The sequence below is a fragment of the Ascidia mentula genome, chromosome 8 (assembly GCF_947561715.1).
Source record: "Ascidia mentula chromosome 8, kaAscMent1.1, whole genome shotgun sequence".
In the NCBI taxonomy this organism is placed as follows: domain Eukaryota; kingdom Metazoa; phylum Chordata; class Ascidiacea; order Phlebobranchia; family Ascidiidae; genus Ascidia; species Ascidia mentula.
Window position 1 is genome coordinate 7,718,568 of NC_138573.1, and position 26,307 is coordinate 7,744,874.

At 46.1% G+C, this 26,307-nt stretch overlaps 1 protein-coding gene across 3 annotated transcripts in view; it reads left to right on the forward strand.

Annotated features, from left to right (window-relative positions):
- Positions 1-26,245, forward strand: part of LOC145911417 (protocadherin Fat 1-like) — a 49,315-nt gene extending 23,070 nt beyond the window's left edge. The window contains exons 6-51 of one of the 3 annotated variants that reach the window (XM_082998739.1): positions 656-813; positions 873-1,023; positions 1,240-1,489; positions 2,283-2,422; positions 2,924-3,140; positions 3,450-3,547; positions 3,699-3,906; positions 7,831-8,083; positions 8,310-8,543; positions 8,987-9,257; positions 9,506-9,955; positions 10,220-10,381; positions 10,463-10,630; positions 10,710-10,893; positions 10,983-11,210; positions 11,602-11,813; positions 12,082-12,345; positions 12,498-12,654; positions 12,775-12,986; positions 13,315-13,516; positions 13,583-13,713; positions 13,811-13,952; positions 14,393-14,568; positions 14,708-14,795; positions 14,867-15,012; positions 15,075-15,232; positions 15,320-15,562; positions 15,633-15,804; positions 15,885-16,022; positions 16,106-16,259; positions 16,329-16,429; positions 16,641-16,773; positions 16,849-16,985; positions 17,058-17,159; positions 17,276-17,426; positions 17,499-17,668; positions 17,820-18,309; positions 18,418-20,119; positions 20,422-20,625; positions 20,950-21,215; positions 21,608-21,841; positions 22,043-22,167; positions 22,331-22,456; positions 23,045-23,129; positions 24,147-24,388; positions 24,535-26,245. In XM_082998739.1, coding sequence (XP_082854865.1) covers positions 656-813; positions 873-1,023; positions 1,240-1,489; positions 2,283-2,422; positions 2,924-3,140; positions 3,450-3,547; positions 3,699-3,906; positions 7,831-8,083; positions 8,310-8,543; positions 8,987-9,257; positions 9,506-9,955; positions 10,220-10,381; positions 10,463-10,630; positions 10,710-10,893; positions 10,983-11,210; positions 11,602-11,813; positions 12,082-12,345; positions 12,498-12,654; positions 12,775-12,986; positions 13,315-13,516; positions 13,583-13,713; positions 13,811-13,952; positions 14,393-14,568; positions 14,708-14,795; positions 14,867-15,012; positions 15,075-15,232; positions 15,320-15,562; positions 15,633-15,804; positions 15,885-16,022; positions 16,106-16,259; positions 16,329-16,429; positions 16,641-16,773; positions 16,849-16,985; positions 17,058-17,159; positions 17,276-17,426; positions 17,499-17,668; positions 17,820-18,309; positions 18,418-20,119; positions 20,422-20,625; positions 20,950-21,215; positions 21,608-21,841; positions 22,043-22,167; positions 22,331-22,456; positions 23,045-23,129; positions 24,147-24,388; positions 24,535-25,539 — 11,040 coding nt within the window. In that variant the 3' untranslated portion in view covers positions 25,540-26,245. The other 2 variants (XM_082998741.1, XM_082998740.1) reach the window with 2 other exon arrangements.
- The last annotated feature ends 62 nt before the right edge of the window (positions 26,246-26,307 follow it).

Below are 26,307 nucleotides of genomic sequence, written 5' to 3' on the forward strand. Positions count from 1 at the left end.
CCATTTGCACTGACGCACGCACAAGAGCCCGCCACTTTGTGCGTACGGCATGTACAGCCTTAATTTGCGGTGTGGTTGGGTTGTATTTATGAAACTGAAAGATATCTTGCGGCTCGCTTAGTTAAAGGTCGAAAAAGCAAAAACAAGAAATAAACGTTTATGTTCCAATTTTAAGTCTTTCAGCGCCTTCATTTGTATCGCACTGTAACCGCGTTCCATTGGTCCAACACGTTGATAGGTGGACCGCGCGCGAACGGATTTCGAGCTTCTTTTTTGCAAATGGCGCGTGAACAGATTAAAGAGGCCGCAAGGTTTCAGTTGAACTTCTCAGTGAGTGTCTTTGAACCGCCGTTGAGCCTCGTCGGGAAGCGCACACTTTTGCGCGTTGCTGGGATTGTTTTCCGATGGATCAGGGCCATTGTTCTGCTAAGCTCCCCCGGTCGCGTGCAGGAAACCGAGTTGGTCCTGAACTTGGTTTGAAAATCTCTGCACGGTTTGACAGCACACGTAACTTGCCGTTTGTCAACTTAACCCTTACGTTTTGTTGGCGAATTTTCGGAAAAATCAAACCTACAGTTTTGTGCAAGAAAATAATCCTCTATGACATGTTGTGTAAGAAAAATCGAAATTTGAACCATCTTTCTTGATGGTTAAGGTGCGAATTGAGGACTCGGGTTCACCCCCGCTTTCGTCCGTTGTACAAGTGGTGATCACTCTAGCCGACGAGAACGACAACTCGCCAGAGTTCCTTCCTCACGTTTCACGACAAATCCGCCTCCCAGAAAGAAATCGCAGCAGGACGCCAATGGCAATGTAAGACCACCGACATGGCAACCCGACATATACAACTAAACGCACTTATCATATTTCAGAACACGGGTAATTGCACGAGATTTGGACAGCGGCAGGGCGGCCGACATTGACTACAAACTGAAGGAGGACAGACGCTTTTCCATACATCCCAAAACTGGAGTTATCAGTTCCAGTTCCGGGTTTAGCGCTGGAACCCAAAGTGTTATACGCGTAAGTGTATGAAGGTGTATTACTTTTTCTGTAAAACTGATACGCGATTTGTTCTGTTGAGTTTGCAACACTGTTTCACCCTAAATGTTGATGTTTTCTTAGGGGTCACGGTAGAGTCTGTAGTGGTTTCACGCTGTGTTTGTTGTATACTTATGCGTATAATATCAAAAGTAGAATTCAAAGACATCACCATTACGTCACACATGTTTCTTACAGGTGAAGGCGTACGACGGCGGCACACCTCAAAAACAATCTCGAATTCATCGTGTTAGCATAAGTTGGCAATCGGTCGGCCCCCGATCGCCCAATCCTCCCCGCTTCGTTGGCAACCTGGACGAAGTCTATCATTACTCTGAACACGTGGATATCGGAATTCCACAGACTTATGAAAAAAGTACGAGACTGGTGAAAATTATCGAGGCAATGGATGAGGACCCTGGACAGGAACTGTGGTGTTCCATAGTCGGTAAGCTTGTAGTTAGTATATCACCTTTCTGGGATAAAGATTGTTGGGGGTAATGTGGTGCATGCAGTTTTATTACAGCAGATGAATTTAAATGCTTTAAAAGCGGGCATTCGAAGTGTATGTATTTTATTTACGGCTAATAAAAATCAAGGCTAATGAATCCTGCCGACAAACTTGATAATTTATAAACGTTGCTTCCGCCCTTCGAAATCACCCCAAAACTCGTTCTCGACCAAATGTAGGTCAGCGATTTTACAGTTTCCTGCTCCCATGTAAGGACGGTAAGTCGCCATCACTCATCGCCGCATAACGACATGTTCGCTTTTACATACAACCGTTGACAGGCGTTTGTACTGACCACTTGGGATACGTCGGTGTCTGAAACCGCCTAAATCCCACGTCCAGTCGTATAGGGTTTCAATTCCACCACTCAACGAGGGACATTAAGGCCTATCATGGGTTGTATTGCTCAAATGTCGTCACCCTTCGACCGGGTCTGGTAAAGGCGCATTCCTGTGGCCTTGACGCTCATCTTGCAACAGCGCGTGGGTCGTAAGTATCAGATTATGGCGATTTAAGTTCACCCGATGCCATGGATTACCGCCGAACAGCAATAGATTAGCGGATTTAGGATCGTTTGTGGTTAGCCAGGGCTGTCGGGATCTTATTTCCTGGGTTAGTGACTTGTCCCGAGATTCAAAACACATTATACGTCCTGTTGTTATAACGTATATGTGCTTGCTGGCACAGGCAATGCAAACACTTGATACGGTCGTTTCTCTCTTGTGCGCAGAAGGTAATGAGGATTACATGTTCCACATCAACCCTAACGAGTGCGATCTGGTGGTGGTCGGCGAACCTGATGCCGAGACTAAGGACTTTTACAATCTCACTGTTCGAGTCAGCGACGGTTTTAACATCGCCCAAACACACGTAAGATAGTTTATAAATCTAACTGTAACTGGTGTTTAAAATACCTCAAGTCAATTCTTATCAAGTTTTCATTTTCTATTACATCTTTGACATTGGGCAATGAACACAGGTTTATAGTGCATAGCACCTGTGTATTTCAGCTTTGTCGGGCGGCATTGTTAACTTTTACACGATATTTTTTGCCAAACCCAGTCGTTTTCTGTGCTCGAATGTGGCAATACAGTAGCGTTATTTATAGAAGGACACAATAGACCACGTCACGACGTTTAATCTTGAAACACACACCCCTATACACTGCATCGTTTAAAGTGGGCAGAAACTTGGTAGTCACAACATAACTTTTCGCTTCGTTGTGCGACACTTTAATTTCCAACCCCTTTACTGGCTACTTGAGACAAAGCCCCGAGCAGGGTAACAAATCAAAGTGAGTGCGCCAGGAGACTCTTTTCGGACATTTCTCCTCGGTATACACACACTCACCCCAGTTATGTGCGCGCGCAGGTCGCCATTGTCATTGATGACGTGAACGACCATCGGCCGAGCTTTGAGCAATCCACGTATCGAGTCACGATCCCCGAAAACGCGGCATCCAACAGCGAGGTTCTGACTCTTACAGCCACAGACGGTGACGCCAGCGCCAAGAACCGAAACCTGGCCTTCCGAATTCTGGGCGCTGAGAATCCCAATTCACTTCGGAAGTTTAAGATTACCCCGAACGGTTTGTACAGCTTTTAGTTGTGCTTTCTATGATGCCACTGAAGTATATTTATACACGTGTTAAACACTTGTTGTGTATACGTTATCATAGGCATTGTTTAAAGCCTGTCAACTTAAAACTATACATTTACAACAATACAGACGTAACACCAGGTGTCGTTTTCTGTAATTTGTTTCCATATATTTCACAACACATTTCCACACTCTTTGGACCATCTATTTCCCTCATGACAAGTTAATTATTCATCACTTGCTATTTAACTTTCTCTCGGCCGGGGGACTTTCTGTTGATTCGATTCGTTGTGCGTAGGCGTCATTATGACAAAGGCGCCTTTGGATAGAGAGGAGCAACGCGAACACATTCTTACGGTTGAAGTTGACGACCAAGGCGTCACAGGCCCACTCCAGGTAATAAAATTTTACTACTGCGCCTCGAGATTTTCGAAATTAAATTTCTAAAATTTGTGTTCTATAGAGTGGTTTAACAGGTTATCAACATCATCAGCTTTTTGGCTGCGGACATTTTCATAGCAATAACTCGGTTCATTACTGTTCGTAGGGCTATTGTCGGGTGATCATCACTGTATCGGATGTGAACGAGCACGCACCTCGATTTACCTCAACTTCCTATGCTGCAAAGGTGACCGTCAGCGCCGCTAGTGAACAAATTGGCGCTGATGACATGGTTGGCGTACCAGTGCTTGTTGTCCATGCATCGGACCGGGATTCTGGAGACAACGCGAGAGTTGTGTACTCGATAAAAAGTGGTAAGTTTTGTGTCACTATGGCCAGGAATTTGCTGACAGTCTACCCTATAGTTTATATGTAATAACCTTATAAAGCGCGTGGCCCTGTTAGGCATTATCCCTTTCTCCCTTGTTGCTTGCTCTGTTTGGTAAATACTTGTTAAGGCTATGTGACGTGAACCAGGACGATTAAAAATTCTGTTAGTTTTAAGACCACTGCTTTCGCCCATCGTCGTTTAATGGAATTAGAGTCATACCGTTGCCAAAATTTAAGAAGTCCGAATATATATTGGCGGTGGTCCAGACATTTGGACGCTGTGACTCGCAAAGGTCATTGTTCAAAGCTGATGCGCCTCCGCTTTGTCCCCTGGTGATTTTGCGCACACACAGCTGGTGAGGTTCTGTCCCCTTATGTTCGGTCAGATTGAGACGTGAAGACCCGTGGTTCATACAGTGTTTGTGGTGGAAAAGTAAGAAAACTTGGTGGTGAGTGGCGGCGACGTCTTTGGTTGTAGGGTAGAGCGGATGTGCGACAAAATGCCTCGCATTCCCTCGAGACTCGCTGTCTTTCCTATCACGTCTGCGGCGTTTATTACGCACCGCGATGATAGCTTTGATTTAAATATCGACCGTCGCAGTTTTCACACTGTTAGGAATTTCAACATCACTTCCACTTTTAAGGCAGGCACTCTCGTAAAGGTACCATGTTTGACACATTTAGGTTTGACAAACCCCGGCGAAACATATCATGTCCTTAACAATGACGCCGACGGCCAGTGAAGATGAAGTGAGGGCGTCACCAAAGCGAAACTGTAACGATTTTGAGCATGTTGTTTGAAGTACTTCCATCTTCCACACCCAGGCCTAAGTCGGACGAAGTGCTTGTACAAATTGTTGAAAGTGCTCGCCTAAATGCCGTTTAATAGGCTACCCTCGTAATCGCCTGTCCGTTTTGGCCTCGCCCGCAGGCTAATTGCCAAGGTCGAGCAACGACTAGCTTTCACGCGCGCAGAAGCAAAACGAAAGTCACTGCGCATTTGTCAACGACGTACACATGTCTTTGGTATTCGATCTTATGCTACGTCTCCCTTAAATCCCTAAAACCGCTCCCTGTTTAAATCGCCTATTCTCCACCAAATTCGGCTTTTCTGCTCAAGCAGAGCTAAACACTTTTGGACTCAGATGATCCGTGTATTGCACCACAAAGAGCATGGTCAATATTTTATGGATCGCCCCGTCGGTTCAGAAAGCCGCATATGCGGTGTTATATTGCGAAGCAGTAATACCTCATACGCGGTTGACTCCAAACGGAACTTTGTGTCAACACTTGTACGTGATCCACACAATACCAGACCTTTATCAGCACGCGGTTCGTGTCACATTCAGGTTGTTTGCTTCGGGTAAAGGCGATGTGTAAGTAACGTGTCAAAACCCCGTTTTCTGAAATACGACTTGTGAATGTCGGCGACACTTGTTTTGTGTCTTTCGTGGGGCTAAAATCTGCTGCGCAACGTTATTTCTTGGTAATATTTTGTGCCACTTAATACTGTGGGATTTCTTCCACAGTAATATTTTTTGCTCCCCAAACTCTTGCTTTTTCTTTCCAAAATGTCGAATTTAGACATCTGGTGAATTTAGTTAAACTGGATAGGCGTTGGAAGAATACTATTCACTACAAGCGAGGACAACTAGTAATTTTGGTAATATGATCTGGGATGTCGAAACACCTACATCCCTTAGTAAAAACGCGTTGTTTCCACACCAAATCACGCGCACATCGAGGTCGTCACGCCCATCAGTGACACTTTCTTCGCATTTCCGCTTTCTCCAAGTGAAGCCAGGTCTCTTGTACGCGCGACTAAGCCCCGGCATTTGCTCCCCCGCCCTTCACTGTCCCACGCTTAATTGTCGTCACTTATCGCGTGACACGGTCTCCCCTGTCGCTTGTTCCTCGACCCTTGCGCTCGCTTCCTCCCAAATGCTGCCGCTTTGATGCGGTCGCCTCCAGGGATCATTGGATGTGGAATGCCACACAATTGTAAGGTTGTGAAAATCTAGCGATTATTTATTGCAGGTCATGCACGTTATCGGCCCTTTTGTTTTTTTAAATTATGTCTTGTAAAGAAAAACAATACTGCATCGTCATGGGTTGTTGATTTCTGGCACGTTTGCAACTGGCGATATCAATTCAACAGAAACTTTTCGACTGCGCGTATATGCTGCAGAATCATATCTCTGTGGGCAAAGATATGCGTCGGGGTCGTTGTCATCATTCGCCGCTGGCCACTCGCATTAATTGGGCGTTGACGAGACGATATCGGACTGTGCACACAATCAAATATAAGTAGCTCTTAAAAACGACGCTGGATGGGCGAAGGGCAAACATGCAGCTCTCACTCGAAAGATAGCATATTTGGGAACAGGCGCTGGAGCAATAACCCGTCACCAGCAGCGGCACCCCGTATCAGCGTCAGATGATTGTGTTTGCGGACAACTCGCAAATATTGACCCTGGGCTTTCGGCGCGTCCGTTGACGGTCAGATTGGATTTTGACCCCGACGAGCCTCACTGGCCGCACTCTGCTGGTCGCCTTGTAACGTGACCCGAGACTACAGGAGTGTTTAGTGTTCAGACACTTAACTTTCGAACTTTTTCTTGGCCTATATCTTTGTAAGTGCGAGAGCTGTCATTATTTGATTAAAACGATCAAACTTCAAACCAGTTCCAGAATAAACGTATGTATTTGAATATTGACACTGCAGGGCGTGTGTATGTGGAATTTTCATTATTATAAATACTTTTCTTTCACTCAGCACCAAGACGAAATTTCGCGTTGAAAATTAGAATCGCGCAACATCAACTATTCTTTAAACAAATCTGACTCTATTATATTAACAATCGCCGTGTAAATAGTTTGCGTGGCTGAGCCACAAGTAAATGCCTCCAAAATGTTTCCTTTGTTGCGGCATTCAAGTTGGATCGGCCAAGCCCCATTTCTTGTAAGGAAAGATCGGTCCTGTGACCTTTGTTTATTTAACACCGCGCCGTTGTATTGATTTTGGCCTGGAACCGCCGGGACCGCTCGTTACGGCCCAGGCGATTACAAGCCAGAGTAACGAGCACTCCACTTTCGTGATTTTGACTGATCTACCCAGACCCGGCAGTGAACCCAGTACCTTGCTGGAAACAGTCCACCAAGCTCCCCGTTTAAACAACAGAATTGGACGAGCGGTCCGGCAATGTAAACCATGAACTCACGAGCGCCGCGTGGGTTTCAATTTTCGTGTTTTCGTTGCCCACTCGACTTGTGAGAGTCCGCGATCGCTCAACCTCAACCCACCAGCTGTGATTTACTGTTTGGCTTATGCCAAGACGCTGCGTAGTGCTGTGTACACTGCCTGGTACGCAAGAGGGCGTCTTGTTTATGTAAGGGGTCGCATCGCGTGCAGTCTTTTTGCCGCTGTCCTGATTCGCTTCGCTGGTCGACCAATTTCTGGAATTCCATCAGCGGTTTTATTGGTGAGCAACTATGCCTGGTCAGGCGTCTAGAAATCGTTTCGGATTCTTGCTACCGACAACCGGTGTTTGTGAGCGAGGCCTCACGCTCAATTGACCGCGCCAGTGTTGAGGACACGAGCCTTGTGTCACCGTGGACCAGCAAGGAGCAAAGATCGAGTAAACAAATATTGTTGCCACCCTTTGGCGGAAATATGTCCAGTCACCGCATATTTCCTGTCACATATATTCCCGGTTATATTGCCATCGCCCACTCACTGTGTCGATTTAATTGCGATCGGTGCGACGACATCAAAGACCTCAGTTAGACCGACAGCAAACAGGTCATATCGGCGCGATATGGAAGCTAATAATCGGCAATGAGCGTTCCGGGGGCGTTAACGCTTCTATATTAATGCGAGCTTACCAGAAATCCGCGTTTGTACGCAGGCAATAACGACGGCTTGTGGCGAATCAACCCAAGCAGTGGGGAGATTTCGGCCACCCGAAGGTTGAATCAGCGAGACGACAGCGTCACCAAGCGGTGGAGTTTGACTGTACAAGCGGCTGATTCATCTAGAAGGCCTCTGACCACCACCACTACGCAAGTTGTCATTGAAGCTCAGCCAGACCACGACGACCCTCCCCAGTTCGATGCGGATCATTATTCGGTGGAAATTAGAGAAGACGCTTCAGTTGGAAGGTAAGTGTTGCTGTGTAATTTTTAAAGAGGAGTCTTCGCAGACATTACATATGCTGTGTGCTAAAGTTAAATTTTGCATCTCCGCGAATTTTTTTGGTGAAAAGCACTTGTTTGGTTTCCAGAGGTTGTTTCAATCCAGGAAAAGTGTCAATCAAATACTAGAAAGTTATTATGATTTCCGCCAGACAGTTTTCATGTCATTTTGAACTATTTTGTTCACTCACAGCTACATCGCGACGGTGCTCGCGCGCGCAACTTCTGGCATCACTTACGAAATAACTGATGGCAACGCGGAAGGAAGATTCACCATCAACGCCCACTCTGGGGTCGTCTCGCTCGCCTCTACACTTGATCGCGAACACTCGGCGAGTTACGACGTCACCGTGACGTCATCGACCGTTGAGGGCAAATCGTCTGATGTCAGCCTTCTTGTAACAGTGAATGACATAAACGATAACAGGTAAATCATTGTGTTCCAAACGTATTTATATCCGCAAAAGTGATTAGACGAACGTGTAGTTACTGCTATTTTGTTATGGCTTTGGAACTGAACATACTAATTTCATAAGATAAGCAAAGTGGAGCCAATAATATGAATTGTGTAAGCTGCAGACAGATGGCCACTGTTTCGACCTAAAAGTTGCATCTAGTTTGGTGCCCAAAGGATGACTGTGTTTGTATAGTCACCACTAAGTGGAAGTCTTTGCTTGGCGGTTTGGTCAGCAAAGTCATTTGAAAGTCACACCAACTGCCCTGATACTAATTTCATGGTTTGAAAAATGTTCGTATTTCGTGAAAAAAAGTTTTTACTTGAACTACACAAATATGTACTGGTTTACAATTGAGCGTATAGGAATTCTAAACAAGCAACAACGATCAAAACACATTTCACTCATTATTTAGGCCAGTCTTTGAACGTCACATCTACGAGGGTCAAATTTCCGAAAGTCCCCATTCAGCTTCAACCGTGATTGACGTCACCAGCAAACAGCCGCTGGTGGTTCATGCCACTGACGCCGACCGCGGATATAACTCCCACGTCGCTTATGGCATCGTCGACGCATCTGGAGCCGCTACCGACTACTTCGCGGTCGACGCGAGCACCGGTGCAGTGCGAGCCATTGGCGGGACTCGGCTCTTCCATTACAGCACCCCGAGCGAGTTCACCTTTGAGGTTTGTTGGATGGAGTTTAATGTAATTACTTCTCACTGCGGCATGTCTTTACCTTGTTATCCCCTGTACGCTGTCTGAGTTACGAGGATTTCCCATGTCAGTATCTGAAAATAATACAACTTTCGTCTAGTTGACGTACATGAACACGTAGCATTGGAGTAAAATCTGTCATTTCTTACTTTACTGCAATTAAGGTTTTTTTCCCTTGTGTTGATTTCTACAATTAGCTTTCTAATTTTGTTGTACAGGTTCGTGCGAAAGACGCGGGTCACCCTTCACTGCCAGCAGACCGGAACGCCAAAGTGATTATCCACGTGACCAAGTCGCTCGATTATCCGCCGGAATTTTCCACATCCCACTACAACGTCGAAGTCCTCATTCCGACTTGTCAGGGAGTGGTCGTGAGCAAAAACGTGACAGCCAAGAGCCCCGTGCCTTCCGCCCTCAACAAGATTTCCTATTCAATATCGGGAGGTAACGACGGTTCGGCATTCGCAATAGACCCGAAGTCCGGAACTGTGTCCGTGTCGAACTCGGAGCCAATTGTACCCGACAAGGCGTTTTCTCTTCGTCTGCGAGCGTCCGACGGTCGCCGATCAACGGCTGCTGTTATCACTATCACTGCTCGGCGGATATCAAACACTCTGCATTTCTCTGAAAAGCGCTACACGACCCAAATCACAGAAAACTCAACTCAGGTTTGTGAAATTATGTTGGAAGATCGAGTGATCTGGTTTATCACTCGTACAGATGTGACGAAAAAAAAGTATTATGCAATGACCATAAACGGACACACAACATAGCTGCTAATATTTCGCAACATAGCTTCTATAACTATTACTAAAAAATCTGACTGAAAAATATCTTCACCGAAACGTCGCAGAAATAATGCCATGCTTAATACTTTTTGTAACTTTCTACTACATTAAGCCAATTCAAATATCTAACTTTCCTTTCTTTAGGTATTGCCACTTGTGGCTGTAACCGTTCTGGGTGCAAAACTACAGGACAATCTTCGCTTTGCGATTCTCAACGAGAACCCGAGCTTTAGCATCGGCCCCACATCTGGAGTTGTCAGCACAACTGGAATTCCTGTTGACCGCGAACCCAACGATAGTCTGGAGGTATTATTTGTTATACTGCCTTATATTTGTGAGAAAGTGTCACACAAACAAATGAATGTCATTCGCAAAATTTTGCTTTAGCTTTTGATCGAGGCCACGCTCAGCAGCAAGAAAAGCTCAACGAAGCGCGCTCGATGCGTCGTACACGTCACCGTAAATGACGTCAACGACAACGCGCCTATCTTCGTTGAATTGCCCTATTACTCGTCTGTGCAAGTCGATGCTGCCATTGGAACTCTTGTTAAACAGGTAACGTGTTTCTCATAACATATTTTCAATAATAAATGACGTTGCATTACACAACATAACTATATATTGCAATTCGCAGGCAATGGCGCTTGACAGGGACAGCGGTGCCAACGGCCAGGTTTCTTATCGCCTCGAGGGAAGACACAGCTCACTCTTCAATGTCAACCCCAAGAACGGAAGCATTACAGTTGGATCAAAGCTTGAATCAACCTTTGCCTCTGGTAACGACCAATTCAACCTTACATTGGTTGCAACGGACTCAGGTTTGTTGACTGTACAGTAGTGAACGCTAGAATGTCAATACTAATGTTTTTAGAATGTCAAGCTATATATATATATATTAACTCAACAGGCTCACCGGCGCTTACGGGTAGAGCGACTCTTCGCGTATCTGTGATCAACCGCGCCACCCCCGTATTCACTTCGCCTTTCTACGGCGGCGTTTCCGTCCAGGAAGATGCGCAAAGCCACACGGTTGTGACGGCCGAAGTTCGGGCTGCGAGTCCCGACGCCTCCGACGTTTATTATTCGATCGAGGAAGGCGATCTGCACCAACAGTTCGATGTCGACTTCGCAAGAGGTTAGAGAGCAGCTGCTATGACATTTTGTGGATATCCTGAAAGATTAAAGGATGTTCAGGAGCACGATTTCGGCTTTTGTTGACTTGTATGCTTGAGTCTTGACCCAGAGTAACAAGAAAATAATTTTACAGTTATACACTAGGGTCGCCAAAGTTATATTATCAATAACTTGATATTTTAGCTTGTAAATTGCAAGCTACTTTGTACTTGTCCATCATGTGCACCCGAACTGCAAGTGGCAAGTGTTATATCTGTTTTACATTATTGATATAGAGGAACATAGCATGTATCTTGCGCTACTGTGGTCTTACGAGTCTTTCGATTCTTCTTAGCCCATTGCGCCATGTTTCGTCACCTCGGCTAAGTTAATTTGCATTGACTGACACACAGGAACCATCACGACACTCGGCAACCTCAATTTCGAAACAACCAGACAATACAGACTGCGGGTGCGCGCTCGCGACGCTCGGTCACGTGCGCATGCTGATGTAGAAGTTGAGATCAACGTTGTTGACGTCAACGACAACGCGCCAGTGTTTGCCGAGAGTCACTACCAAGTGAATCTTCTCGAAACCGTTTCAGTGGGAAGCGAGGTGGTCAAGGTTAGTATAGATATTGATAATATTGGGATGGTCTACTTGTGCCCCGGAAAACTAAGAAACGCGTCACGCAATCTAGTTTCAAAAAGTTTCATAAACATTTAAAATGAATATAAGTTTCTTCATGCATGGTAAGCTAGGGCTTTCATTGAAGCAAAATTAAAATTTGTAATTTGCTGTGTTTTTCCAATAAAATTGTTATTCATTGGAGAATTTGAAAACGCTGCATTGACGTCTTTAATACCTTATACCATATGTACCTTCAACCTAGATTAAAGCTACTGATGCTGACTCGGGTGCAAACGGTCGAATAACTTACTCCATCATGGAGGAGGAGTGGATCTATGGAAGGAACTTTCTCATTGATTCGGACACTGGATTAATCTGGACTGCTGGGGGTTTGGATCGGGAAACAAGTGCAGTCATGCAATTCGTTGTTCGTGCAACTGACGCGGGTGTGCCGCCGCGTCACACTGACGTCACCGTTACGGTCATTGTTGATGACATTAATGACAATGCACCTGTATTAAGCAAGGTATGGTTTTTATGAGTTTACTTGCGAGTATGAAATAAACACTGCAACTATGCATATAGTATGTTTCACCCGTCGAAACTGTGTACCTGAATGCAGCCCGCTTTAAACATGTTTTTGGCTCCATTGCTTATATATGTATTTTTCGTTTGCAGAGTCGGTACGAGTTGGTTGTAAGCAATGCTACAAAACCCGGTTCCACTGTTGGTAAAATCGATGCTTGGGATCCGGATTCAACGGATCGTGGCCACCTAATGTTTTCTGTACGACAACCTGAAGCACAATCCCTTCTTGAAATTAACCAACAAACGGGTACACGGAAACGATGACTTTTCTGTTAACTAAGAAACATTTTCTGCTAACTACGACTTTTTTCTTACCTAAAAAGCATATGATGACATTCTGTAAAGTAAACCAATTCATGTCGCCCAGGTCTCCTTACCATCAGCCCCTCAATCGGGCAACTCACACCGATCAACATTACCTACGAGGTTTTGGTGTCGGATGGTGTTTTCGAAACAACTTGTCCTCTGACACTACGAGTGGTTTCAGACGACACACATGTTTTGCCCATTCAATTCGAACAAGCCGTGTACAACTTTACAGTGAGGGAAAATTTGTCGGACCGAAGGAGAATTGGAAAGGTAGAAGCAAACCTTATTTACCTCGCTTGTTAAGTCAATAAAACTTAGCCCATAAAGTCATACAAAGCTCATTCAACGTTGTTTTCTATTTTTAATGAGATTTCGCCACTATTGGAATATTTGCTGAAATTACTGACGATCTCGTGCCATGCCTGTTAAATATTTACCGTTTTCTTAGGCGGGATTAAACATAAGGACATGTTCCTGTGTCCTGTATGTTGCATGTTATTAGGTGTCAGTCAGTAAAAAACTACATAACCCATCCTCCTTGACTTTTTCGCACAAGAAAACGTTACGTAAAATAAACAAGAGTGTTCTTTGTCATCAGATTAAGGCCCAAGTGGAAGGCGATGTCATCTACCAGCTTGTTACCGACACTTGGCTATCTGATCTGTTCCGCATTAACCGTGTAAGCGGCAGCGTTTACACGCAAGGCGCCCTAGACAGGGAGGAGTTGATGCGACGCCAGGGCGGTCCTAAAACCGACGACGTCATCGTGGAACTGGAAGCAACCGCCGTCGATCAAAGAGGTGCGGTTTGGTTTATTTGCTAAACCACGTCGAAGGCATTAAATAATGGCTTGGAATTTCTCGTAGGTCGGATTGCGCTCTGCTTGATTCGCGTGCACATCGATGACGTCAACGACAATGCCCCTGTCTTCTCGCAAGATCGTTACGCAACTTCCGTGGTAATGCACAAAGCCCAGATTGGAGATCCTGTACTTCAGGTAAGCGAACAAAACAAACGAACGTCGGTGTTATACTGATTGTGGTCATTCACGCACTTACGACTGATAGACTCAACCTAACATACCGTTGCCACAGGTTATGGCCAAGGACGCCGACGGTGGCGCCAGCGGTCGCGTGATGTATTCATATGACGAGGACATCTTCAACGCGAAGACCTACTTTAACCTCAATTTCGACACTGGAGAAATTTCTGTTCGCGAACCACTTCGCCGTCTAGGTGGGTATATTAAAATAAACCGTACCGCCTTTTATTCTCTGCCCGACTCGACGCCGCGCGGCTACTGGCGGCTCGTTTAAATATTTGATCGCCGTGCAACGCATTGCGGTAGTTGAAACGGGTTAAAAGCAATCTCTGCCGATTCGTTGTTCGTCTCTGTCCGAACCCCCGTTTTTGATCCCCTCGTTGCGCTTGCGCAAACAAGTAGTTCTGTTGCCATCTTTGTGGTGCGTCGTCTCGGCACGTCGCCGAATTGATTCGCCCGCGGCGGAGGGTTGTTTAAAAACCCCGCCTTCGGTCTTTGATCTGGTATTTTCCAGCCAAGCTATGTTAATTTACTCAACCTTTCCCGGGTGGCCTCACGCACAATTTGGGCATTTTCCTCAGCTTAAACAGTATAGGGTGTAGATCGATTAACGTTACAAATTCTTTTATGACAGGAGGAGCTCAAGTTTTCAATTTCTTTGTGCGTGCGCGCGATGACACAGAGTCCAATCAACTTTCCAGTGTTGTCAGTGTCTCCATATACGTCGCAAATGATCCTGATTCCGTTCCAGTGTTTGACCAGAAGAATGTGACCGTCAACATCCCAGAAAACGCTGGTATTGGATCGGAGGTAAGTGCGGTGTTAAGTTTCTCAAAACCATATAGTTACTACAAATTACAAAACGTACAAAAATAATAACATTTATGAGCTCTGTAATGGGTATTGTGTTGTAAGTTACAGTTGTATTACGGCGTAACATTATGTTTAGGTGACAAGCGTTCGTGCGAAAATCGGCGGAGGTTTACCAGCAGTCTACGAACTAGCGCGGGATTACAATTCTGTTACTACAGAAGAAGGTAAGTTGTAAATGCGACGCACCGTTAATGAAAAAATCAGACCAAACGTAACTTTATGTATGATATTTTAGACGACCAGGCACAAACATTTTCCGTTGATCCCGCAACAGGAACGATAACGGTTGTGGGACCCCTGGACAGGGAAACGGAATCAAAACACGTGCTAACTGTATTTGCATACCCTGAAAGCGCATCCGAGGCTGTCACGCCTACACAGGTATTTGTGCTTGGCGCACCTTCCTTTTTATACACAAAACTATAATGCTTATGTTTGTTCAGGTGATTGTGGTCGTGGATGACGTTAATGACAACGACCCAGTGTTCTCTACAAGTAACTACATCGCTTCTGTTGTGGAGAACGCCGAGGTTGGGACAGCAGTCGCTACTGTCTTTGCTACAGATGCTGATGAAGGGCCAAACGGCGTTATAACTTACAGGTAGGCACAAATGTTACCACCACATGTGTATTATTACATACCTACCGGGGATGGATGGCAAACAACAAATCGTATACGATTTTACAGCTTTGAAAATCCGAGCGAGGAACTTGAAGCCTTGTTTAACATTAACAACCAAACCGGCGAGATTACGACTTTGGATTCTATAGACCGGGAGCGTAATAGCTCGTTTACCATTAACGTCAAAGCAAGTGACAATGGCGAAACCTCCATGAACACCCTTACTCAGCTTATCGTCCAAGTGGTTGACGTCAACGACGTAGAACCCGCATTCGCGGAAACCACCTACCTGATATCCATACCTGAAAAGTAAAATTTTAATTCCGCTTTGTTGATTATTTAGTACTTTCCAAACTAACTCACATCTTTTTTCTGATAGTGCGCCGGTAGGTTACACAACAGCTAAGTTTGCTCGTGCCAGCGACAGCGACTCACCGGAATGCAGCAATCTGAATGTTTTCATCACATCGGGAGACGACGGTCACGTGTTTGAGCCTGCGTGGAAACGCGTTGGTGCTGCAACCGAATCCGATTTCAAAGTTGGCCTTAAGGTGTCGTATCTAGGCGAAATATTGCCATAGAATACAATGCATAAATGATGTAATTTTCAACGGAGTGGTTGTTCTTGTAGGTGGTTCGAAGTCTCGACAGGGAAACCCAGTCCAGCTACAACCTCACACTTGTCCTTACTGACGGCCTGCACATGACCAGTACCCAAGTCACTGTGAATGTAACTGACGACAACGACAACACTCCCTACTGCCAACAGGTTGGTAGAAACCTGACAATATTTTTATTTTGTGTCTCAGAGATGGGTTTTAACATAACGAGGGCAATTTGTTTTGTTTACAGCTCACTTATCGAGTGGATGTTCCCGAAAACGCTCCAAGAAATACATTATTACTGCAAGTGAATTCGTTCGATCCGGACGAGGGCGCCAACGGGGTCAATGCCCATACATTGCTTGGAGAGGGAACAGACAATTTTAGTATCGACAGTAAAACCGGTAAGAGTTTTGTGTGTCATTATACTAAAACTTCGATCGGTTGGTTTTTACGGCACCCTCTGTGTGTAGGCAAACTCTATACCGACGGTCAATTGGATCGCGAATCAATTAGCGAATACAGATTGAGCGTTACAAGCTCCGATGGAGGTGGACGAAGCTGCACGAGTCAGGTAATTTTTTCAACAACAAAATCACGTGTTTGACCAAAAGAAGCGGACAAAATGAATAATTAGATTACATTCCAAGTTGTGAAACTGATGTAATGGACGTATTCATCGACTCCACATACGATTTACAATTACCAGGGTTAGCAGGGTAGCGGAAGTTGTCAACATCAGCAATCTTGCATGTTTTTCAACCGAAACGCCATATTTTATTCAGGTCCACTTGGCATTGGGAGATGTGAATGACAACGCTCCGACCTTCGACCCCTCGTCGCTGCGTGCATCAGTTCGCGAAAATACACCGGTTCAATCTCTTCTTCATCGCGTGATTGCCTACGACGGAGACCTGGGTAACGCGGAATTTCCGAGGCCCACGCGCCTTTCACACCCTGACAAGCACCTAACCATGCGCTTAAACACCACAGGTGCGAACGGTACGATCGCCTACGAGCTCCAGAACGATTTTGACGGACAGTTTTACATCGAACCGGCGTCGGGGATCATCGTACTCAAAGGGGAACTGGATCGGGAGACTGTTGCGTCCTACGAAATTCACGTTATGGTAAGTGTGGTTTCGGATGTTTGGCGGACAGAGTTCAGTTTCGACAATGACTGAGTTACCTTGAACTTGTAGGCTTATGACCACGGAACTGAAAAGAGACTTTCGAGCACGGCGATCCTGCACCTGAAAGTTTTGGATGTAAATGACAACCCTCCTGTTTTCGAGCACACACTGGTAAATATTAATGCATTTTACTAAAATCTCGATTAAATTGAAAGCATAAGAGTTAAAAGAGTTATCGGAAACAGAAGCGCTGCTTGGCTTTGTTTGTGACAATTGTGTTTTTTCAGTACAACTCAAGTGTACGCGAGAACGCACCTCTTGGCCGCGTGGTGGCACGTGTGAGTGCCGAGAGCCTTGACGCTGGAGCGAACGCAAACCTGAGATACACCATCACGCACGGCAACAAACACGGCAAATTTGCTGTTGACGAAAATTCAGGTATGCGTAAAGTATATTTTTCTGCCTAAACCTATAACCACAGCAGACCAGAAAATTTTTGTGTACTTCCAGGAGAAGTTAGCCTTATCGCTAATGTGGACTATGAGAGTGACGTCAGTTATGTGCTAACAATAACTGCCTCCGACCGAAGCGATAATCCTCTTTCAAGCGAATGTACAGTGTCCGTGCAAGTGGAAGATGTCAACGACAACTCGCCGTCGTTTACAATTTCTTCCAATAAGGTATGTAAGGATGTAGAAGAATTCTATTCCAAACTGATTGAGACTTTCACACAATGCATGTCGGAGTTGTCAGGGACAAGGAAATCTTAACCAATCTCAAAAATTTGTTAAATCGTTTCTAATGCTATGATCACTTCTTCTTTTGTCACAGTTCCCCATTCCGGAAGATGCCGAGGAAGGTCGTGTGATCGCCACATTTTCCGCAACCGACCGGGACAGTGGTGCTGCAGGCAACGTAACATACTCGCTCAAGCTCCGGGACGCCCCCTTTACTGTTGACCCAACCTCAGGAGAAATGTCTTTGGCGCCACCGGGTGTTGACTACGAGCGTCGCAACTCGTATTCCATCACCGTGGTCGCAACAGATCAAGGAGAACCGGCTCGTTACAGCGAAACCGACATCCTTGTTTTGGTGACGGACGTCAACGACGTGCGTCCTCATTTTGTAGTATCCGCGCCTCGTAGCGGTAAACAAGATGTGGTCTCTTGTTCGTTGGAGGGCGCTAACTGTACGGTGCACGTGCAAGAAAGCTCAAGCGAGTCTGTCGTGCACGGTCTGGTACAATTAAATGCCACTGATGAGGACGGCGTGGATAATGGACCACCTTTCCACTACGTAATCGAGCATGGAAATGACAAAGGTAAAAGTGCCATTGTTTCGTTTGATTGGTGGATCCGTGACTGTTTATCATATATCAAATTTTACTTGTACCAAATACCGTTTAAGTCATATGCAATTTTCTTTGCAGATCTCTTCTACATTGACAAAAGCAACGTGCTGAAATCAAGGACGCCACTAAGACTCGACGATATTCGATCTATACGCAACAATCATCGCGTGGTCCACCGTCTTGTGGTCTCCGTTCGTGACTCTGGCAAACCCATTTCGCTTAGTTCACAGCCTCCATTGAACCTGATTGTAGTCGTATTGAAGGAAAGTCAATACCCGCCCCGCCTGACGCCTCATCGCGTCTTCATCAGTACATCCGAAGGCCAGTTCGATGGTGGTATGATTGTAAACCGTCTTCGCGCCACAGATCGGGACCCATTTGATGCCGAGCGGCTACAGTTCTCCCTCGCGTTGCCGGAAGACTTCGAGCGATTCGTTGTCACCCCAAAATCGGGCGCCATCGAAGCTGTACGGCCTTTGACAATCGGGCAACACACGATATCGGTGCGAGTGAGCGATGGTAGCCTCTACAACGTTTCCAAAGTCCCCGTTCGTGTGGAAATGATCACCCAAGAGGCGCTAGAGAGCAGCGTGTCTATCACTTTCAGTAATATGGAGAGTGTAGAGAGATACATATCCTTACACCATCCTCTGTTTATTTCCAAGCTGGCCGAAATTCTCCCTACCGGTTTCCAAGGTGACCGAGATCTTTTGATAATTTCGCTTCTTCAGCAAGGAACCTCGGTAGAGCTTCTCTTCAGCGTTCGCAAACCTCCCAGCGCTCGCTCTTCCTCTCCAGGATTTTATCTTTCCACCCCGTTGGCCCAAAGCCTCAGACAAAACAGCGCGTTCATTGAGGACCGTCTTCGCACCAAGGTTGCCAGCATAGAATCGATCGAATGCTCTCGCCGCAGTTGTGCTTTCAAATGCCAACAGCTGCCAGTTTTGGTGGATTGGACAAAAGATGACATGCCTTCTCCCGTCAGCTCAGACTCGTGGAGTTTTGTCGGCCACAAGTTTCACCGTAGTCAGGAGTGCGTTTGTCCTCCTGGAAGAATTGGGCCGCAATGCAAATCGATTTGTAGCACTGACAGCAACCCTTGTCCCCCCGGTCGAGACTGTGTGCTTGACGAGAACGAAATTGACGGTTATCGTTGTTCCAGCCCACCTGACGAAATATCTCTCCTTTCCTTTGGTGGTCAGGGTCATGTTGTTTACAAACTGAGTGGGGCACTTCGCAAGGAACCATTCCACATTACCTTTCGACTTCGTACCTATCAATCAAACGCCACCATATTCTACGCCAGCGGCGGCAGCAGAGATTTCGCACGCTTGGAAACTCGGAACGGTTTATTGCGATACACCTTCAACTGCGGCGGCGGCACGCAGACCATGGTACGTGACGTGGTCCACGTCAACGATGGTAAATGGCACGACATCGACATCCAACCTCTGCATTCGGACGACACGGATCCGGCTTGTGCCTTCAAGCTTACCCTGAACCACAAGTACGGCGCGTCCTCGAAAGCAGCCGCTGGCCGCAACCGCCCAGATCTATCCACAGTTGTGATCGGCGGCATGTTGGAGAGAGGGAGATCAAAGCGAGACGCCGCGGCGGACGACAGCGCGAAGAGGGATTCCAGATCACCGCGTGGTTTGCAACAGGGATTTCGGGGTTGCTTGGAGGACGTCGAGATCAACGAGACGCCGTTGCCCGAGCTTACATCTGGCAGCTCACGTTTCCCTATCACAATTCAATCGCAGAAGAACGCACTAGATACGTACGTGCCATATTACTCGTGGACATAACATGTGTTTAGTCTGGTTTGACTGGAGGGGTATACAGTCAGTGTATCCCAATTTTATATGACACCACCTATTTCCAAAGTTAAAATACCAGCTGGATTTTACAAGTGGCGCGGTACCGTTAAAATGCGCCGAAACATAATTTTCCAGTTCTGTTGTTAAATTGTAAAACACGCTGTAATTTTTTAAAATATTCACCTATGTTTTTAGCTTTGCATGTTAGTGAAAGACAGTTATCCAAATGAAGTGCCTAACAATGCCAACCTTACATTTACAGGTGCCAAGAGAAAATGATTTCGATGGAAGTGTGCAACATAAGACCCTGCAACAACGGCGGTTGGTGTTTGCCTGTAGCCGACGGAGGTTTCTTGTGTCGGTGTTTACCTGGTTTTTACGGCGAAACGTGTGAGATGGAAGATCCCTGCAGAAGCCTTCCTTGCCAAAACGAAGGCGTGTGCCTGTCTAGAGGTTCACAGATCAGGTACGATTGACATGTTTTTCTTGTGAGCTAGGTATAGATATGTTTCAGAAAATGTTATTTGTTAGATGCAAAAATTGGGGTGTATCTATACAAATAGAAGACCAGAGTAATAAATTTGCAATGTTCCAAACGTTTCTGAATATAATCGTAGTATGTGTTCGATACGTTTGCAACATGACAATGTCATTTAACAGTTTATAGCTCAGGCGGTTATTTCTTTATTTAAAATTAAGATTTTGGAACAGTTTTGTGCAGGGTGATAGCGTCAAATCAACTCACGTGGCAAATGTGTATTCATGTTGTTTCATTGCGTGTATTTTCAAGATGTCAATGTCCGCTGGGTTTCACTGGGGAACGATGTGAGGTGGGGAACGGAGCTCCCTGCGGAAATCTTGGTCCGTGCAAGAACGGAGGAACGTGCGAATTGTCGGCGGGAAGATGTCAATGTCCAGTCGGTTGGAAAGGTCAGAGGTGCGGGGTGGATGTGGACGAATGTGCGACTGGGGAAGGAGAAGAAAAGTGCGGGTCACTGGAAAGTTGTTTCAACTACCGCGGCGGCTTTTCCTGCAACTGCACACCCGAAGTTCAAGGTGAGGCGTTGATAGACTTGTTTTTTTTTATGGTACCTTTGCTCTCGTGTGTTTGCATAAGTGTTAGAAAGGCATGTAACTTGACTAGGGTCGCCCCTTTAACCGATTTGGCCAAATTAGGACCCGTGCCTGACAAAGTGGCTTTGCTCATCCAAAATTAGCACCGCGGTAACTAGGAGACCAAACAAAGGTCACGCCCCTGAATTTTACTTTGGAAATTGTGATGATTTTTTGGGGCGATGTACAGGTGTCAGCCGGGCCCCGCATTTCACAGGAACGACCCTGAAACTTAACGTCTTAACAAAGTGACAGAAGTACTAACTGTTAAAAAAAGTGGCCGTTACCGACCTAAAAATCGCATTCCGAAACTGTAACCAATGCATTTGTTTCAGACGATCCGCGCTGCCGAGAAAAGAACCCGTTTATGGTGAATCCAACGGATTCGGATAAAAGTCCTAACACTGCAAATTCACCAGTTGTGCCTGTGGTGCTCTCTGTGGTTGCACTGCTGGTCATAGCTGTTATTGTCGTGATGATCATATTGTACCGTAGGAGGCAACGCGCCGCAAAGTACGGACATGGGAGTCGACACAGTGAGGATATCCGACGAGTGCCTTCATACACAGGCAAGGGTTTGTTTATTGTAATCTTGCATTTGGTGCTCTTCGGATTTGCGGTAATCTTTCAGAAACGAAGCAGACAAAATGTGTCATACCCAGTGATGCACTTTTATGGAGATCAAACGATATTATGTATTTTGAGCTCGTTGTATATCAACACACCAGTTTTCTTAGCATTGAAACTTATCGTTTGCATCACCCATGTAGATTACTTGTCAAGATCGCCACGAGGTAGCAGCAGTGCGCCGCCACGGATGCCACCTCGGCCAGCTCAATACCAGCGAAGCTCGCGGGGTTCATACCCTCTCGATCCTGCCAATCGAGATGACCAGGTATGAAAACGTCGGTAAACTTTAAACATCACCTTTTTTGCAAGGTTTATTCATGTGTGTTGCAGTTAAGTGCAAAATTTAGTGCATTTGCACACATTTGTTGTTCCGTTCATCAATTCTTGCAAGATTTTGCTTTTATTTACACCCATTTTTATTTACACAGGAACAGAGCGTTCCGCTGTGTTATGTGCGGCCCCAGCTTGCCCCTGTGAGTCCCTCTGTGTCTGCATCGGACAACGACTCGATCAAGAAGCCGCCTGCCTCGTGGCAAGAATACGAGCCGGGCAAGGTACGGGCAGACGATTTGTTTATTACGGTTTTCTGCAGCCCGATGCTAGACCGATTAACTTAACAATTTGGCGGCCACGTGTGTTGTGGCAATTGAGCACTCTCCCCGCCGGGTTACTGACTGTAATTGGAAATGCCAAGCACGCTGCAGCCGTCGACGGTTCAACATTCCTCGGTGCAACCGCGCGAAATTTGAGCTCAACCGTTAACTTGTGGCGCAAACCTTATAATTTGCGCCTTCACGATTTTCTCGTTCTTGGAGTACGTAACTTTGCGACTGTAAACATAAGAATGTCTTGTAAAAACAAACGAAGCACGTGCCGGCGGAGATCGTGTTTATGTAGTGCGCGTGATAAACACATTAAAACTAACAACGTTATATGCCAACGATATATAGCACTTCCGACGTAATTACCCTGCACCGTCGAACTTTGGATGGCAATAACCGACTACGTATATCTGGCTACCTGTGAACTAATTGTTTGCTGTAACAAGGTTTGACCAATAGCGTAAAACTTAAACCCTTGCCACTGATCCGAATACCACTACTAACTGCAAACGAATTATTGCTATACTAACCTCTGCGCAGTACAACGACTCTGCATCGTCATCTGGACGTCACTACCCATCCTCGGAGCACAAGACCAGCAACTACTCGATCAATGACCAACAAAGTAGGTTTTCCCTTTGGTGCGCTGGCCGTGTGTGCATGTTATGTAGGTTGTACTTATACTAGAAGCTGTGTTATGTTGATTAACTCGTGTTGGAGACTAGAGTTTAATATTGTCTATTAGTGCTACTGTACCTTTTTGCTCACAAGAATGCTGGTTTAAGTTCTCGGAACGTAGCGCTCATGCCCCCGTATAATGGAAGATTTCTCAAACCAAAAATTGCCTTAATGTGCAAAATCTCTATAATCGGTAGCTCCGTAACGAGACTATTACGTTAATCAGTCCTCCATCAGGCGGTTCCATATAATTGGTTCAGAGTCAAAGTTTACCCAGACCATACACTTGTAGCGGGACCCGAGTGTTCCCCTGCTCGTCACTCGCCCTTCTTTTGCTCTTGCTCCGACCGCGAGATGCCGCAGTCCGAACTCTGGAACTTTCCACGTAAAGGTGAATCACGCAAGCGGGTTGCGGTTTGCCACGGTCGTTCCTCGCACTCCGCCGCCTGCCGCTTGTGCTTTGGTTCAAAACAAAACGTTTTGTCCAGTCATCGTCTGCTCCTGACAGCTCGTGCATCTCTGCGCCCGCATGGTCGTGTCATAATCATGAAGAGTTTCTTAGAAACTGAAGGGTCATATATTTGTTCAAAATACATATTTGTGTCAAGTGTCCAAACCAAGTCATAGCAAGAAACAAGTGTAGACCGAATTCTTGTGGGATTTATTAGGAAGTATTTACAAAGCCCCGGGGCTTTCTTACTTAATTTGCTGCAGTTACCTACCAGTGAATAATTGGTGAAATAACATTGTCCCAATTTAGGACCCCTAAAAATGATGACATTGTGTCATACCGTTACTGTCATCTTGTTGGAATGTCATGCATTGCAAGATGATGTCACGTTTTCGATGTCTTCTGTTCGTTGCATGATGTTATGAATTCACATCATCACCAAACGCAATATATCCACACTTTCTCAGCAGTACCTTCGTAACCGTCATGTGAACCACCAAACCTTTTACACAGGCCTTCATTGGGACGACACCGATTGGAAGAATTGCGGCGCCGGACCGCTATCACCATGTCCCGGCAGTAGGCGCGCGTACAGCGATCTGCCGAGCTCTCCCGAATCGCGTAGAAGCATCAGCAGCGTCGCCACCAATCGCAGTCGTCGCAGCAACCGCTCCGACGCGTTGCCCGGACATTACTGCAACAGCAAGAGCAAACGACGCGACAAGCAGCTTCTTCAGCTAGTTATGCAAGAAGAGGTAAGGTTTCCTATTCAAAAGTTGGTAATATACATTACCGCACATGGAGTTTAGTTTGGAAAAAGTATTTTTTTAAATAAATTAAACTTTTTTTTCCGATGCCGAATATCGCTAATAGAGTTTTGATGACATGATTTTATTTTTAGAGCATTCCGGAAGAAGGTCGCCTAGCAATAGAACAGATCATCCTGTCTTCATGCAACCGTGATAGCAGGAACAGTAGCATGAGGAGCAACGCCTCCTTTCACAGCCGCCCTCCGTTGCGACGTAACGAGCCTCTTCCACCTGCTCCACCTCTGCCCTCCATATCCCAGCGCCTGGATGGGAACTACTCCGAGGAGTACCGTAATGAGGAATATGATATTGATGACGTAGTGCGTACCTCGCCGTCCGCGGCAGTGACCAGCGAAGAGCCCGAATCCTCATCGTCAGCCCGCCCTTCGGGATCGGAGTCGGATGCGTGTTTAAGGTCATCATCTGGATCCGAAGGCCTGCCGCCACCTCCTTCCGACCTTGAAATTCGTGTCTTGCACGAAGACGATGAGGTCTTGGCCGAGGATCTTCCCCCTGCAATCGCCAACAACTCCTACTCATCGCTGCTAAACAATCCGTACGAAGTGAACATGCCCACGCCATCTGCTACTCGCAACAGACAATTTCACCCCGACCAGTATCTGATCAACCATCGACAACAGCAGCGAGGTTCGGATGCAAGCGAGATTTCGCCGCCCGGGAGTTCAGTTAGTCTGGATCTCCCAGCCGGGGAGTCGGCGCGCCGATACGAAGCTCGACTCGCAATCGAACGAGCCCAGTTAGGCAAAGCATCTGGTGCTCGCAATGCCCAATCATCTTCACCCCAACCACCAGCGCGTCACGAGAGCGAACGCCTAGATCTCTCCTCGCTATCCGAAGACGACGAGGAAGAGGAATTGATCCGCGACCAGGCCAAGTCACGCTCGAAACGGCGTCAAGTGGGCGCCGGAAGACCTCCACTCGACCCACAGTCGCGAGGCGCACGCCGTTCAAAAAACCACGGCACTGCAAAAGGCCTCCCAAAGGTCGGTCGTGAGTCGCAAGAAATGCAGCCTTTGGTGTACGGCCAGGGATTGAGCGCCATCAGCGTAAACGGACATAACAATACCAATGTTTAGTGTAACCGTACAATACGTAAACAAAACTCTTTCATGAGACAATGTGAAGATGTAAAACATCCTGATGCTTCCTGTATTGCTGCTTAGCACATGTTTTTATGTTATTTGCGTGCTTAAGTTGATTTCGCAACACTGTGGTCATTCTTCACCACAAGCCGAGCGCTGTAAGAAGACGTACTCGCACATGAAAGAGCGTACAACTCGAAAACGCAACCCTCGGCGCCGAACTCAGCGTTGCGCGTGAACTGTTCGCGTATAAGTTTCCTATTTTTGTTATAATCGCGCGTGTTGCTTTTAGTTCAGTCGCCACATGTTTCGCGCGTACTATTTTACTCGAACTGAGCCCATTTTGCTGCGTACATCGATCGATATTTAACTGGATGTGTGCCTGAAACGGCGCGTCCCATGTATGGTGTATTCGTTGTTTTGTTTCATGCTTTTCGCGTCTCACGCTACAAGAATTCCGTTGTTGTGTTTTTACCGTTTATTTTCGACGAATTTTGTTTCGCCCCTAGAGTCGCACTGGAGCCCATGTTTGATGTTGTTTATTGCTTTCAAGCGCTCGCTGTAATGTTTTTTTCGCGCTTACAGCCACTCGGTTGCAAAATATCTTCATCTTGTGGCCGTTTTTCTTGTTTTGGAGCGAATCGTTTTAATGCATATCGACGTACAACATTTTTTGTTTCGCCCAATAAATTATCCCCAATCAAAATTTTGTCCGTTAAATTTAATTTAATAACAAGAGTGATTTGATAAAAAGAACGTTTA